The 17,553-nt window shown below is 44.0% G+C and overlaps 1 protein-coding gene across 8 annotated transcripts in view; it reads left to right on the forward strand.

The window, feature by feature from the left end:
* rptor (regulatory associated protein of MTOR, complex 1) overlaps nucleotides 1-17,553 on the forward strand; it is an 81,248-nt gene that overhangs the window by 9,227 nt on the left and 54,468 nt on the right. For all 8 annotated transcript variants that reach the window (XM_047813502.1, XM_047813504.1, XM_047813506.1 and 5 more), the window contains exons 4-5: nucleotides 555-637; nucleotides 17,169-17,327. In XM_047813502.1, the coding sequence (XP_047669458.1) occupies nucleotides 555-637; nucleotides 17,169-17,327 (242 nt within the window). The remainder of the gene's footprint in view (nucleotides 1-554; nucleotides 638-17,168; nucleotides 17,328-17,553) is intronic.

Below are 17,553 nucleotides of genomic sequence, written 5' to 3' on the forward strand. Positions count from 1 at the left end.
TCTTTTTTTAATCTGCACCGTCCATCCTCACATCTGTTAATATATCATCTCTTGGTCCCTTATTCTGTTCATCCATCTCTCCATCCACTCATCTAACACTCATCCACCCCGATGACTGTTAAATGTCTGTTTTGGGTTTTTTTTTCCCTCCATCAATCCACGTAATAAACCAATGACATGATCAATATTAATATCATCACAATGATGATGATGGTGATGATGATGGTGATTTTCTTTTAAGGAATGATGAAGTTCTTCTCCATGAGCTGTTTATTATTAAATATTTGTATCATATCACCCTCAGATTGTTAGATTTCTTCTTTAGCTTTAGACACGCCTGCGCTAACAGAGTGGAACGTAGCGAGCGCTGATTTGTTTGTTTACTCAGGAGTCCAGTTTGATCAGTTTGCAGTGTTTTTGCTGTGAAACATAACCACGTGTTAATCACAGTCTCGTAGCACAGAGCTGTCCATCAAACTCATGTTGTGATTGATTTCTCCTGCTGATTTATACTGTGGGTAAAATGTGCGTACGTTTATTTGTGTCATGTCCAGATCCTCTCTCCATGAGTCCACAGAAAGCTCTGGAGACGATCGGGGCCAACCTGCAGAAACAGTATGAGATCTGGCAACCCAGGGTGAGTCGTGCTGTCTTTCACATCTAAACCTACTACAGACCTTGTGGGAAAGGGAAGTATAAATAATAATTATAATAATAATTAATTAAAAATACAGTAGTAATAAATAAATAAACAAACAAACAAATAAATAAAAATAATAATAATAACTAACTAAATAATAATAATAAGAAATAATAATAAGAAATAATAATAGTAATAAGAAATAATATATACAGAATATATATATATATATCATAATTCTTCATGATAAGGTAAGATGGTGAGATATTAAATGAAATTTAAATAGTTATGTGTAACTTTTAATTTCAAGTTATCAAAATATGTGGTTGCTGATTTCATTTTATTATACGGTTTATTATACAGAAAAGTATTCAGTGATGAACCGAATCTTATCAGTAATTAACTGAATCATATCTTTGATTAATTTTATCATATTGGTGATGAATCATATCTGTTATGAATTATATTGAATCATATCGGTGCTAAACTGAATCATATTGGTGCTAAACTGAATCATATAGGTGCTAAACTGAATCATATCGTTGTTGAACTGAATCATATCAGTGATGATTTGAATCATATCGGTGTTGAACTGATTCATATTGGTGATTAACTGATTCATATCATTGTTGAAATGAATCATAGCTTTGATGAACGGACTCGTATCGTTACTGAACTGAATAGTATTGTTGAATTGAATCATATCGGTGCTAAACTGAATCATATTGTTGAATTGAATCATATCGGTGCTAAACTGAATCATATTGTTGAATTGAATCATATCGGTGCTAAACTGAATCATATTGTTGAATTGAATCATATCGGTGCTAAACTGAATCATATTGTTGAATTGAATCATATCGGTGCTGAACCGAATCATATTAGTAGTTCAGAATTGCTTTATGCTTCATATCATTAACTGTATTGTTTTTGGTGTAAAATGTTGCAGGTAATTTTACTTTATCTGAGCTGCTACACACACACACACACACACACACACACTCACACACACACACACACACACACTCACACCCCACACACACACACACACACACACTCTCACACTGCAGTCCCTTGAGCTCAGACTTGTTTTGCTAAACTGATGGTACATTGACATTTCTTTTCCTTTCCCCTTTTTGCTCTTTACCCTCTTGTGTACCAGCTGCTTGTCTGACATTTTCACTGTTATTGAACATTGCAGCGTTCGATCCTCCTGCACGTGCAGCACGTCTCCACGCTCAACATATTTCTTTATTTGTGTGTAATATTCTGGAACGGTTTTACTTAAGAACTGTCCACAGTTAAAAGCTGCTGCAGTTTAAATGTTATGAAGAACCTAAATTAGTGTTTATTAACCTGACAGGGCTCCAAATGACCCCTATTTATAAAGCTCTTATTTACCCAATGAACAACTGAAGACCCCTAGAAGAACACACAGAGTTAACCAGGGACTAGGATGTTAAACAGCTTCTAGATATGAGTAAGAACCCGATAATAACTTTCTCTGTCTCGTGGGTGTGTCTCTGTCTCGTGGGTGTGTCTCTGTCTCGTGGGTGTGTCTCTGTCTCGTGGGCGTGTCTCTGTCTTGTGGGCATGACTTTGTCTCATGGGCGTGTCTCGTGGGCATGTCTCTGTCTTGTGGGCGTGTCTGTGTTGTGGGCTTGTCTCTGTGATAGTGTGCCTCTATGTTGTGTGTGTATCACTGTCTCTGTGTTGTGGGTGTGTCTCTGTCTAATGGGTGTGTCTCTGTGTTGTGGGCTTTTCTCTGTTTTATAAGCATGTCTGTGTTGTGGGCGTGTCTATGTTGTGTGTGTCACTGTCTCATGGGTGTGTCTGTCTCATGGGCGTGTCTCTGTGTTGTGGGCGTGTCTGTGTTGTGGGTGTGATAATGTGTCTCTGTGTTGTGTGTGTCTTTCTCATGGGTGTCTCTGTGTTGTGGGCGTGTCTCTGTGTTGTGGGCATGTCTCAGAGTTGTGGGCGTGTCTCTGTGTTGTGGGCGTGTCTCTGTGTTGTGGGCGTGTCTCTGTGTTGTGGGCGTGTCCCTGCAGTGACTGTACTGCAGTGATGTTGGCAGTGACAGTAAGTGCATTAGCAGCTCCATGGAGCTGTTTCACTGCTCAGCATTAATAAGGAACATTTTTCTGGCTCTTGCTTGACAGCTCGCTACAAACACAACAATAAATAGTTTAAATTCTCGTCCAGCTTTCAGGAAAAACAACAGATTTACCATGAATTATTGATCAGACGCTTTTACAGTGACTTAGAGCTGAGAACCAAATCAGATCCGGACACACAGATGAACAGAGCTGAGTTTAAATCCCACAGCTTTCTGCTTCACTGGGACACAATCAGGAGGAAGAGGAAGAGGAGGAATAAAGATCTCGGGTTACTGTCAGGAATTAAAAGCACACTGCAGATTGGACTCACACACACACACACACACACACACACACACACACACACACACACACACACACACACACAGATGCAGCAGGTGGGAAGCGGTGGACTTTACAGATACACACTAGGTGTTTAAAAGCCCTGTGGCCTTTTTTTTCTTCTCCTCTGGTGAAATAGTCGATATGAATTATTAATAATCTCAGTTCTGCTGTTATATTTCACTGATCAGAGCTCACCTCCGGGGGGGGGGGGGGGCAGCGTGAGAGGAGGAGTGAAGAAGAGGGATAGAGAACCAGTGACAGGAAGGATTTTATATGTCCTGATTATTTATTTATTTATTATAAAAAAAATCAGACCTTTGAGTTAATGTTTTTACTTAGCAAGTTAGCAACATTAGCCTAAAACCTAAAAACTCTCTTTCTTTGGCAAGGAGCGAGGGACAGAGAGCGAGGGACAGAGAGAGCGAGGGACGGAGAGAGCGAGGGACGGAGAGAGCGAGGGACGGAGAGAACGAGGGACGGAGAGAACGAGGGACAGAGAGAACGAGGGACAGGGAGAGCGAGGGACAGGGAGAGTGAGGGACTGAGAGAGTGAGGGACTGAGAGAGCGAGGGACAGAGTGAGAGACTCTTCTGATTGGTCCGATCCGCTCAGCACTGACGAGCTCATCTCTGACTGAGCTGTGTGTTGTGGCTGGGTCCTCACCCCTGCACTGATGCCCATTAGTGTGTCCACTCGTCACACAGCCTTCTCTCACTAATGGTCCTGTGAGTGCTCTAAAGACTCGGGACAGGAAATCTACAGAAGGACAGAGAGACCGCCGCACGTCCTTCTTTTCTTTCTTTAGCAATTCTATCAGTGGTCTTAACGTTTTAAATAAAAGTTCCGCCTCTCGGTGCGTGGTGTTACTCATCACCTGCAGAATCTCCTGACGATCATCCATCGTTTTTATCATGTGACCTTTTAGTGATCTGTCCATATGTCAGCGAAGGAAAAGAGGAAGATGTCTTACATCAGTGAGGAAGTTCACGGTGTTCAGAGTGGAGCTCCTCGTCTGCTTTAGTGGAGCTTCATCAGCGCTCAGATGATTTGGTGAAGCTTTTATTGTCATTACACCATAAAGAGCTGTGTACACAGTGCAGGACACGACAAACAAGACAGACAGGACAATGTGGGACAAAAGACAAGACACAAAAACAGTGCCGTCCAGCGTACGTAGTGTCCAGACAACACCGTGAAGCTTTAACTGTTCATGTGTAGAGGTTAATGATACATGGTGGAGAGAGGAGGATGGAGAGAGCAGGATGGAGAGAGGAGGATGGAGAGAGGAGGATGGAGAGAGCAGGATGGAGAGAGCAGGATGGAGAGAGGAGGATGGAGAGAGGAGGATGGAGAGAGCAGGATGGAGAGAGGAGGATGGAGAGAGGAGGATGGAGAGAGGAGGATGGAGAGAGGAGGATGGAGGGAAAGTTCAGGAGGATGTGAAAGGAAGCAGGATGAGAAGATGGAACCGATAGGAGGGAGGAAGCTTATTGTGCAGGATGGTGAGACGAAGTACACGCTGCTGTCTTTACTGAAGTGTATGGGAGGAAGATCAGGCACACACACACACACACATATACACACACACACACATATACACACACACACACACACACACACACACACACACACACACACACACACACACACACACACACACACACACACACACACACACACACACACATATATACATACACACACACACACGTATATACATACATACGCACACACACACATACATACACACACACACACACACACATATATACATACACACACACATACATATTCATACACACACACACATATATACACACATACACACACACACACACACACACACATATACACACACACATGCACGCGCACACACACATACATATACACACACATACGCACACATGCACACACACATGAGAAAAATGAGCCCCACACACACACACACACACACACGCCGGAAAATCAGCCCCACACACACACACACATATACACACACACACACACATGCATGCGCACACACACATACATATACACACTCATACGCACACATGCACACACACATGAGAAAAATGAGCCCCACACACACACACACACGCCGGAAAATCAGCCCCACACACACACACACACACACACACACACACACGCTGGAAAATCAGCCACACACACACACACACACACACACTGCAGTGCTGTTTCTGACATTTACTGAACAAATCGGAGTGGAGTGATGGCATTAAGCAGGTTGGTGTTAATGAGATGGATGATGACGAATCGGCGTCTTTTCTCTAACCGCAGCAGAGTCGTGATCCAACACAGGACAAACGTCTCTGTCACTTCTGTCCAATCCTAACTAACAAATAAATAAATAAATAAATAATACACAACATACGTTTTCCCTTCGTTCTTCCTGTGTTCCTATAAGTTAGCGTTTCTATAGTAACCGCTCGTTTACAAAAACGGATTGAAAAAATCGCCGCTTGTAAACTTGTGAACTCAGAAGGAGAAGTTTGTGATCAGATGAGTGACGGAGATGAGATGAGTGACGGAGATGAGATGAGTGACGGAGATGAGATGAGTGACGGAGATCAGATGAGTGACGGAGATCGGATGAGTGACAGAGATCGGATGAGTGACGGAGATCGGATGAGTGACGGAGATGAGATGAGTGACGGAGATCGGATGAGTGACGGAGATCGGATGAGTGACGGAGATGAGATGAGTGACGGAGATCGGATGAGTGACGGAGATCGGATGAGTGACGGAGATCGGATGAGTGACGGAGATGAGATGAGTGACGGAGATGAGATGAGTGACGGAGATCGGATGAGTGACGGAGATGAGATGAGTGACGGAGATGAGATGAGTGACGGAGATGAGATGAGTGACGGAGATGAGATGAGTGACGGAGATCGGATGAGTGACGGAGATGAGATGAGTGACGGAGATCGGATGAGTGACGGAGATGAGATGAGTGACGGAGATGAGATGAGTGACGGAGATGAGATGAGTGACGGAGATGAGATGAGTGACGGAGATGAGATGAGTGACGGAGATGAGATGAGTGACGGAGATCGGATGAGTGATGGAGATGAGATGAGTGACGGAGATGAGATGAGTGACGGAGATCGGATGAGTGACGGAGATCGGATGAGTGACGGAGATGAGATGAGTGACGGAGATGAGATGAGTGACGGAGATCGGATGAGTGACGGAGATCGGATGAGTGACGGAGAATGAGATGATGTGAACGGGAGATCGGTATGAGTGACGGAGATCGGAATGATATGAGTGACGGGAGATCGGTATGAGTGACGGAGATCGGATGCAGTGACGGAGATGAGATGAGTGGACGGAGATCGGATGAGTGACGGAGATGAGATGAGTGACGGAGATGAGATGAGTGACGGAGATGAGATGAGTGACGGAGATGAGATGAGTGACGGAGATGGGATGAGTGACGGAGATGGGATGAGTGACGGAGATCGGATGAGTGACGGAGATCGGATGAGTGACGGAGATCGGATGAGTGACGGAGATCGGATGAGTGACGGAGATGAGATGAGTGACGGAGATCAGATGAGTGACGGAGATCAGATGAGTGACGGAGATGAGATGAGTGACGGAGATCAGATGAGTGACGGAGATGAGATGAGTGACGGAGATCAGATGAGTGACGGAGATGAGATGAGTGACGGAGTCTCCGGTGTTGGAGCTGTAACCTGAGCAGGACCTCGCTGTGGTTTACACAGAAATATTACCTACATAAATCTGTATCATTACTGCATTATAAAGTAATAATAAGGACTTTAGGACACTTTGTGCTGGGACAATAAGGACATGGTCTTCATCTCACACACTGGTTTGTCCCCAACATGTAGGAAGTGTTTTAATTATTTATTTAAATCATTTCTGCTTTGTGTTTAAGTCACTTTTGTTTTGGGTGAATAAAAAAAACCTCAACATGGAAACTGTAGCTGTAAAATGTCCTCACTGACGTCCAACTGGACCTGGGAGCACTTTTAGCTGCCGTCCTGTCCTCACTCTTCTCTTCTCCCCTCTTCTCTCCTCTCCTCTTCTCTCCTCTCCTCCTCTTCTCTCCTCTTCTTTCCTCTCCTCTCCTCTGCCCTCCTTTCCTCTCCTCTCTCCCCCCTCTCCTCTCTCCTCCTCTCTCCTTTCCTCTCCCCTCCCCTCCCTTCCTCTCCTCTCTCCCCCTCTCCTCTCTCCTCCTCTCCTCTCCTCCTCTCTCCTCCTCTTTCCTTTGCTCTCCTCCTCCCTTCCTCTCCTCTCTCCCCTCTCTCCTCCTCTCCTCTCCTCCTCTCTCCTCCTCTTTCCTTTGCTCTCCTCTCCTCCTCCCTTCCTCTCCTCTCTCTCCTCTCCTCCTCTCTCCTCTCTCCTCTCCTCTCCTCCTCCTCTCTCCTCTCCTCTCTCCCCCCTCCTCTGCTGATGCTCACCCTGAGCCACTCTGCGACTCTTCAGCATGTTCCTCAGCTTCACCAGGCTGTGTTTGAGATGATTAAATAGAAAAGGACACCATGAGGATTTATTTGAAAAGAAGGCAGGACGAGGTCCAGGACGAGGCCCAGGACGAGGCCCAGGACGAGGCCCAGGACGAGGCCCAGGACGAGGCCCAGGACGAGGCCCAGCGTGAGCTGAGGAACATTTTAATATCCTCGTGCTTTCTGTAAGACTTTATTATTTTTGTTCTGTTGCCTTTAATTGAAGGCAGTAAAATGGTAATAGCTGTAAGTCAGTATGGAGCTGCCTTAAACCTGCAGTAACTGGAACCCCAAAGTGTTTTTACACTCACACACACACACACACACACACACACACACACACACACACACACACACACACACACACTGGAACCCCAAAGTGTTTTTACACTCACACACACACACACACACACACACACACACACACACACACACACACACACACACTCACACTCACACACATACACACTGGAACCCCAAAGTGTTTTTACACTCACACACACACACACACACACACACACACACACACACACACACACACTAGAAGGTCATACAGAAGTGACGATGGAGGGAAATTTCTCTCATAATTAAGGCTTATGTAGAGAACAGGAGAGAATTTCTCATAATCTCTCTTTCTTTCATCTCTCTCTTTTGCTTCCATTTCCTATACCACTCATCTCACTGGTTAAACACTCTCTCTCTCTCTCTCTCTCCCTCTCTCTCTCTCTTTTGCTTCCATTTCCTATACCACTCATCTCACTGGTTAAACACTCTCTCTGTCTGTCTCTCTCTATCTCTCCCCCTCTCTCTCTCTCCCTCTCTTTCTCTTTCTCTCGCTTTCTATCCCTCCCTCTCTCTCTCTCTCTTTCTCTCTCTCTCTATCCCTTCCTCTCTCTTTCTCTCCCCCCCCCCTCTCACATTGTCCTATAGACTTCATTAATGCGCAGTAATTATTTTGTGCATTGAGCTCAGGATAAAGGTTTAGACAGACGGAGAGATGAAGGATGTTGAACTCGCCATGGAGATGAAAGAAAGTGTGAGAGTGAGGGATAGAGTGAGGGATAGAGGGATGATTAAGAACTGATAAAATCTTTATTCTTTGCCTTGGCAGTAAAGATGACGCACTGCTCACGGGTTTGATGTCGGAAACATCGGGATGGAGTGATGAATAGACTGTGGGATGGGTGGAGAAGTGAATAGATAGAGATGCAGTTTGTTTGATTGATTGATTGAGGGATAAAAGGATAGATGCATGGGGCAGTGCATGGATTAATTGATTGATGAATGGAGGGATGGTTAGATAGATTGAAAAGACAAATATAAAGTGAACAGATAGAGAAGCGACTCAGAGATGGGCGGATGGAGAAAAGAAGGAAGAGGATGGGTGGATGGATGGACAGCTGGCTGGGATGGAGGTAGGATGAGAGGGATAGAAGCATTGCGAGATGAATCAGTGAACGGATGAACAGATGGATAGATGTTTGAGCAGAAGAAAGACGATGCACAGTTGGTCAGTTGGAAGAACAAATAAAGATTGATCAAAGCATGAAAGTGAAGTGAGATGGAGGAAAAACTGATGGATGGATGGAAAGATGGAGGTGTACGGTGTATTTGAGATTTGAGACGTCACTGAAACCAGATCCTACTGTTTCCCCGAGCAGTTTTTTTTTTCAGTGGTTCGCTTCAGAATGTGTTTTATTACATGTCAGTGTGCTTCTGCTCGCACTGTCGCAAGTGACAGACGATGATGTCATTGTGCAGGTGTGTGTGCGCGCGTGTGTGTCTGTGTGTGTGCGTGCGCATGTGTGTCTGTGTGTGTGTGTGTGCCCTTGTGTGTGTGCGCGCGTGTGTGTCTGTGTGTATGTGTGCGCCCATGTGTGTGTGCACGCGCGTGTGTCTGTGTGTGTGTGCCAGTGTGTGTGCCCGTGTGTGTGCGCGCGCGTGTGTCTGTGTGTGCATGCGCGTGTGTGTGTCTGACAGGTGTTGATTGGAGACAGTGCGGTTGTTCCATCATCACCTCTGTGTCCTGATCCACAGTTTCTCACCGATTCTTCTCGCAGATCATCTGTAGAATCTCAGCAGCTTTAATAATTCCAGGTGATGTTTCAGAACACAGAAGAAGAAACAGAGCGTTTTAATACGGCTCTTTATCCGGTTCCTGGCATCAGTACATCACGGTCATGTGACGCCTGGCCACGCCCACTAAAGCAGAACGAAGGTGAAGGAGGACGTGTACACGGTGAAGACACGCCGGTGTCTGGGATGTTTACGGTTACTGCAGATGTTCTGCACTCGGATGTTGTTGTGATCTGAAGCACAAACGTGTTCTCTGTTGAATCCCATAAAGTCAAACGAAACAAGTCGATCCTTCTGAGACGAAATCCATCGAGCACTTTATTATGAAAATAAAGTGACTTTAATCTAAGTGCCCTTTCATGCCTCTGCTCCAAAAACGCCAGCTTTTATATCGTTTCCACGTCGTAATGCAATCAGGACGTCGGCGTGCGGGCGGTCCGTCTGTCTGTCCGCGGCGGTCCGCAGTTTGTCGGCGGTGTTGTTTATTATTTTTTCTCCTCAGCACTTCAGTCTCAAGGTCGTTCTGTAATGTGTTTAGTGTCAGGTTTCTGAGGAAAGCCTCAATAGAGCGTTTGGTTTCCAGACTTATTTGTTTCTCACATCACGGCTTCCTGTCTACCAGAAATTCTTTCAGAAAACAGGAGATTTGTTCTGTCAAGGCCGTAAACTCCAGACCTCGCCGCGTAAAAGCTGCCAGTTTGTCGGAGGAGCAAAAGTTAGACCGAAAGGTAGAAACGTTCGCTTCGGTATCGATGCGGTGTGTGTGTGTGTGTGTGTGTGTGTGTGTGTGTGTGTGTGTGTGTGTGTGTGTGTGTAATAATGCTTTTACACAAAACATTTATTAAAAGGAAAATCAATTTAAAAAACCTTTTATTTATTTGAACCGTCGAGTTTATCGCTATATATTTATTTTCTACTTACAAGCTTGTGTTTCTTTGTTAAATCACAAACATTTAATAAATTCACTTAGATTTGGAATTATTTTTTTATTTCATTCTTTTTTTTATTTTAATATTATTTACTTCTTCTGTTTATTCGATCGTTATTAACAGTCTAATTACGCTAAGCTAAAATTACAGAGTGTGAACTATTATATTATTATATTTTATTATTATATTATTATATTATATTATATTATTATATTTTATTATATTTTATTATATTATATAGTATTTTATTATATTATATTTTATTATAATTATTTATTATATTTTATTAGATTATGTTATATATTATATTATATTATGTAATATTATATATTAATTACATTTTATTATATATTATATTTTATATATAGGCACAGGCTCCCCGTGACCCGAGTAGTTCAGTAAAGCGGTAGAAATGAGTTATATTTTATATTATATATTCTATTTTATTATATTATGATATATTATATTATATATTATTATATTATATTTTATTATAATTAAATATTATTATATTATATTATATTATGTAGGGGGGATATTTTCTTGGCACACTTTGGGCCCATCAGTACCAATTGAGCCTCGTGTCAATGCCTCAGCCTACCTGAGTATTGTTGCTGGGCACGGAGTGAGTGAGAGATATTATATTATATATTATATTATATCGTGTAAAATAAGGCTAAATACTGAAACGCAGCTAAACCGCGTGTACGCGAAGCGTCCGTCTGTTCTCCGTGTAGAAGGTCCGAGTGGTCAGGTCTGTTCCCAGCTGATCCGAGGTGATACGTCATGTGTCAGGTTTATGTCTCACTCCGGAGGGACTTCTGGCATCTCGCAGACCATCAGAAGCTTCATCTCTGATATCTAAGTGAAGTAAAGTGTGTTTTTATCGACTGAACACAGAAGCAGGGCTTGTTTCTTTACTCCACCATTGATCAGGTTATAAATGATGTATCTGACATTCCATATGTTATTTATACCATCAGATTGGATCAGTACACACACACACACGCATGCACACACACACACACACACACACACACACACACACACACACACACGCGTAAATAGAGGACATACTATCGCAGTGGTGATATTTTTGAACAGATGCATTTCTGGACTCTCATTTATCACTAACATGTTCTATAAATAAGTGTGTGTGTGTGTGTGTGTGTGTGTGTGTGTGTGTGTGTGTGTGTGTGTGTGTGTGTGTGTGTGTGTGTAAGCCCACACTCATCCTGACACGACACACACTTCCCGTTCTTGACTCATATTACCCATCGTTCCCTTTCCTAGCTTTTTCCCCTCACATTGTGTCTGGGATTGATTTGTTTGTTTGTTTGTTTGTTTGTTTGTTTGTTTGTTTGTTTGTTTGTTTGTTTAATCCCTTCTCCGTTCAGATTAGAATCTTCTCCAACTTTTTATCCAGCAGAATTAAATGTATCTTTATAATATTCACTATAATAAGGTTTTAGGTGCAGCTCAAATTACTAGCTAGATAAAAACTATATCTAAATAAAAACCCTCTAAAACTGACCTCAGGAAGTTTTTAATAACTAGCTGTAAAATGTGGAGTCACCTGAAGGGGTCAGATGTACAAACATAAGGGTTTAGATCAGATCCCAGGTGGTGATCACTGATAATTAGCTGTGTGATGGGGAGAGAGTGAGACTGGAGGAGAGAGAGTGAGAGAGAGAGACGGAGAGAGAGAGAGTGATGGAGAGAGAGAGAGAAAGAAGACTGATGGAGAGAGAGAGAGAGAGAGAGAGAGAGAGAGAGAGTAATGGAGAGTGAGAGAGACTGATGAAGAGTGAGAGAGAGAGAGAGTGATTAAGAGAGAGAGAGTGAGAGACTGATGAAGAGAGAGTGATAGAGAGTGATTAAGAGAGAGAGAGTGAGAGACTGATGAAGAGAGAGTGATAGAGAGATAGAGAAAGACTGTTAGCATGATGTGAACAAACTTTATTCACATTTCATACACAGTGAGAGAAACAGCCGTCCTGCGGGAGGTTTATATAATCATCTGCACATAAGGAGTGTGTGTGTAAGACAATGAGACTAGAGGAGTGTGTGTGTGTGTGTGTGTGTGTGTGTGTGTGTGTGTGTGTGTGTGTGTGTGTGTGTGTGTGTGTGTGTGTGTGTGTGCACTGACTGACACAAGTCCTCTTCATTCTGCAACCAGTTACATAATACTTGCACTTAGTCACACACACACACACACGCACACACGCACGCACACATGCACTGTCCTGCTGCTATTGACTGTGTGTGTGTGTGTGTGTGTGTGTGTGTGTGTGTGTGTGTGTGTGTGTGTGTGTGTGTGTGTGTAAGCAAGCAACAGACTGCAGTAAGATGTAGGGCAGAGTAAAAGCCGAGGCAGAGACATCTCACCTCTTCTCCTGCTGTTCTCACACACACACACACACACACACACACACACACACACACACACACACACACACACACACACACACACACACACACACACGCACAGAATATATACTGTATAAATGTCTATAAAATCCAGTCTGTATTTGATGACAAGGAGAAATGTTTAGTGTTTAAATCCATTTTTAGTGCGAAAATATTTTTAGTGTGAAAATCTGCGGTACTGAAGTATTGGGAACACGGGGTGTTGGGAATGGCGGAGTGTTGGGAATGGCGGAGTGTTGGGAACGGCGGAGTGTTGGGAACGGCGGAGTGTTGGGAACGCCGGAGTGTTGGGAACGCCGGAGTGTTGGGAACGCCGGAGTGTTGGGAATGCCGGAGTGTTGGGAATGCCGGAGTGTTTGGAATGCCGGAGTGTTGGGAACGCCGGAGTGTTTGGAATGCCGGAGTGTTGGGAACGCCGGAGTGTAGGGAACGCCGGAGTGTTGGGAACACGGGGTGTTGGGAATGACGGAGTGTTTGGAAAGCCGGAGTATTGGGAATGCTGGAGTGTTGGGAATGCCAGGGTGTTGGGAACTGTGTTGGGAATTCTGTGTTAATGTGATGTTTCCTTTATTTAATTTATAACGTTCCTGTTTCTGTTCCGTCTCTGAGGTCAGGTACTGTTGTGTGAGGAAACTTTGTAAAACTCTCTCTCTCTCTCTCTCTCTCTCTCTCTCTCTCTCTCTCTCTCTCTCTCTTTCTCCCTCTCTTTCTCTCTCTCTTTTTTTCTCTCCCCCCCCTCTCTTTTTCGCTCTCTCTCTCCCCCTCTCTCTTTCTGTCTCTCTCTCTCTCCCTCTCTCTCTCCTTGTACACTATCAGCTCCAGAGAAAAGAGTGTTAAATCTGTAGTGCCTTGTTACCATGGAAACCAGCAACTTTTTCTCACTCCCTTACAATCACAATAAACCTGGTGTGTGTGCATATGTGTGCGTGTGTCTGTGTATGTGTGTGTGTGTCCGTGTGTGCACGCGTGTCCCTGTGTGTGTGTGCGTGTGTGCGTGTGTGTGTGTGTGTGTGTGTGGTGGTGTAGTGTGTGTTGTGGTAGTGCGTGTGGTGTGAGTGGTGGATGTCGTGGATGTGTGTGTGCGTGTGTGCGTGTGTGTGTGTGTGTGTGTGTGTGTGTGTGTGTGTGTGTGGTGATTTGACTCATGGACTATTGTATGCTTATCTTTTTTCCTTCTGTGAGACTTCTCAGTGTTTATCTGCAGTGATGTCACACACAGTAAGAACAGAGACGACTTGTTTGTTTTTACCGAAACTCTCTTTGTGTCTTAAAAGAAAAACAAACTCGCTGATGGTTATTGACTAAAGCCAACTGCATACAAGACTAGTAATGTTTATAAAACTCAACTCATATAAAATCACCAAAACAAACACGCCCCTAACCCAAACGGGTCCCACCCCTGTGTCGATAGCTCCGCCCACACATACATACGTAACCCGGACGACTAACAGAAAGAAACGTGTCTTTATCATAGCTGAAGGGAAGAACAATACGATTGTATATAAACAAACAAGCAAAAATGCCACACAAGCATAATGATGTAAAGGACAAAGGCATATATTAGTTCTGTGTAACAAAGCAAAACCAACGTTACTCACCTATCGAGAAGGAAAAAAGCGCCTCGGCGTCTTAAGTAAAGTCGGCCACATATTCACAGGTCGGAGTTTCCCGAGTCGATAACTCCTGAGCTAAACGCTGTTACTACACAAAACGCGGTTGTAGCTGCCTCTCTACATTACTACGATAGAAAAGAGGTGTTATTTGTGTAGTAACAGCGTTTAGCTCAGGAGTTATTGACTCGGGAAACTCCAACCTGTGAATATGTGGCCGACTTCCTGCTCCTTCAGTTCTCTCCAGCGCTGGAAAGCTGATCCTATATTAACACGTCCTACTTCTTGTCCTTATCGTAAGTCTTTCTTCTCTTTTTCTTTGTTTTTATCCTCCATGTCGATGTTAAAACCGCTTCCTGCTAATGTCACACACGCGCACTGAACACTCTCTCCGCCCATATCGACAAGCCCCGCCCCTTTCTGCTCATCGGCTACACGTTTGTTTTGATTTTTGTTCATTATTCGCTCCGACTCGGTTTTCTGAAGCATTTCTCAAAAATCGGAGGCCGCACCTTTAAAGCCTTCCGCCCCACGTGTGAGACTCGGGTGTTGAGCGAGTATTAAAACGCAGCGCTAGTAATAAACTTTAAATTGCACTTCTATCAAGTCGTAAACGTTCTCAGTATCGCTGTAATGTATTACATAAAAGCAAATGTCAGGCTTCGGTCATGAATATTTAATCTTTCTGCTTTCTTAAATTATTTACACGTAATATCGTCTTCCTGATGCGGGCGTATAGCCGCGGTTCGCGTAAACGTCCGCCGTCTCTGTGCGGGGGGAAAGAAATGTATGAGTGTGAGCTCGGGGCTTCTCGGTGTTTCTGGAAGGTTCCGAGGAGAAAGGGACGAGCTCAGGGAGGAGAGAAAAGAAAAGAAAGTGAGAGGAATGAGGGATTTTGTGAGGTGATACCTGCATGAGAGGGTGTGAAGTCTTTTGGGAGACTGCAGATCTATGTAAAGCCTCCACACACACACACACACACACACACACACACACACACACACACACACACACACACACACACAACCTGAGGAAGTTATCTCCTCATCCATCGTCTCCTCTCGAATAACAGGTTCCACGCTGGAGCTCGTCTCATCCTGCGCTCTGATTTAATAACGGCTCCATTTAAGCTCGTGTTAATCTCATATTCCACACTCACTCCCAGAGCACAGAACGAGACGCCCTTCATCGGGATCGGAACACAGCCGATTAACGTAACCCGTCAGCGTAAGACGATCGCGAGTCGCGTTCTAACAGATGCCATCGTGTGTTACACGATCACGGATGAAGGGGCGGAGTCACGTCCGTTCACTTCGATCGCCGATTTGCTTGCTATAAACTTACGATCTGATTCGGTTGCACTGTGCGTGATAAGATTAGCTAACAGAGCTAGCTACCACTTCTTTTTTTATTGGGGGCGGGGCTTGCTAAATGTAGCGTTTTATGCTAAGAAAAGAGAACGCTAATTAGGTCGTTTAATTTATCGCTGGAGAAAGTTTTTACAGATTTTATCCCGATCGCTAGCGTCTGACTGACGGCTAATCCGATCCTCTCGTACGATCGGCGACAACGGCGAACGTTACCGCGGGAGGTCATGACCTTCTGCTTGTCTTTTTTTCCCTCTCACTTATTATTAATTTATTTATCGGGAAAGTTTCAGAGTTCATCATTTGGCATTTGGGACGAACAGATTAAAGAACGAACAAACACACAGGAAGTGAATCACCGAGCTGGTAAAAGTCATTCCATCGATTATTGTCTGGATGTTGAACATCTACTGCTTCTGCTGTCTCTGTGTCCATCACCGACCGACCAGAGTACACACACACACACACACACACACACACTCTCTCTCTCTCGCTAAGTGCTTCTGGAAGAACACTCACACTCGTCTGTCTGTGTTATTATCCTACAGCTTCCTGGAGATGTTTGTTTCTCTGACTGAAAACATATCGACACGTTTCTATTCTCAAACCTCCCGAAATAAAAAAGTCTCGCTCGCTAACATCGTGATGTCACTTCAAATATTTACATTATCACTTTATTTATATCAAAACTTTCTCTCTCTCTCTCTCACGCACACACACACACACACACACACACACACACACACACACACACACACACACACACACCTCTCGGTCCCTCTCCCTCGTTTTCTTTCCGGGGAACACGACTTATGGAGTTCGTCTCTCCTTCTCATTAATCCTGACGTTCTGGTGTTCTGATGTGATGAGAGTGCTGTTGCTAGGCAACGTGAGGACGCCTCTTAAGAGGGACATTCGTGTTAATTCTCATGATCAGAGTGATGTGATTATTAAAGCTAATGTTGTGATAAATAGTTTTTTCTGTTGTTGTTGTTGTTGTTGTTGTTGTTGTTGATTTTCACTATTCTTACAGAACCCCATCACAGTAATGGGATCGTTGCTTTATCCTTCTGAGAGAACCTTTAATGGTCTTTAATGATTAACATCACCATGTTACAGAAGATGAGAGTGTTCAGTGTGTTTGTGTAAAGCGTCATGTTGTCCTCCGTCCACCAGGCGCGCTATAAGCAGAGTTTAGACCCAACTGTGGACGAGGTGAAGAAGCTGTGTACGTCTCTGAGGAGGAACGCTAAAGAGGAGCGCGTCCTGTTTCACTACAACGGACACGGCGTCCCCCGTCCCACCGTCAACGGAGAGATCTGGGTCTTTAACAAGGTACATACTGTGTACTGTACAAGGCTCTCGCTCGCTCTCTCTCTCTCTCTCTCTCTCTCTCTCTCTATCTCTCTATCTATCTATCTATCTATCTATCTGTTCTCCTCTTTCACTTTTTCATCTTGTCATTCTGTCCATCTCTTCATCCTTCTCATTCCCACTTTTATGACCCATAATAAACAAACACACCTGTTCTGTCTGCAGCAATGATGTAATCATATGATCT

The sequence above is a fragment of the Tachysurus fulvidraco genome, chromosome 5, assembly GCF_022655615.1.
Source record: "Tachysurus fulvidraco isolate hzauxx_2018 chromosome 5, HZAU_PFXX_2.0, whole genome shotgun sequence".
NCBI classification, from domain to species: Eukaryota; Metazoa; Chordata; class Actinopteri; order Siluriformes; family Bagridae; genus Tachysurus; species Tachysurus fulvidraco.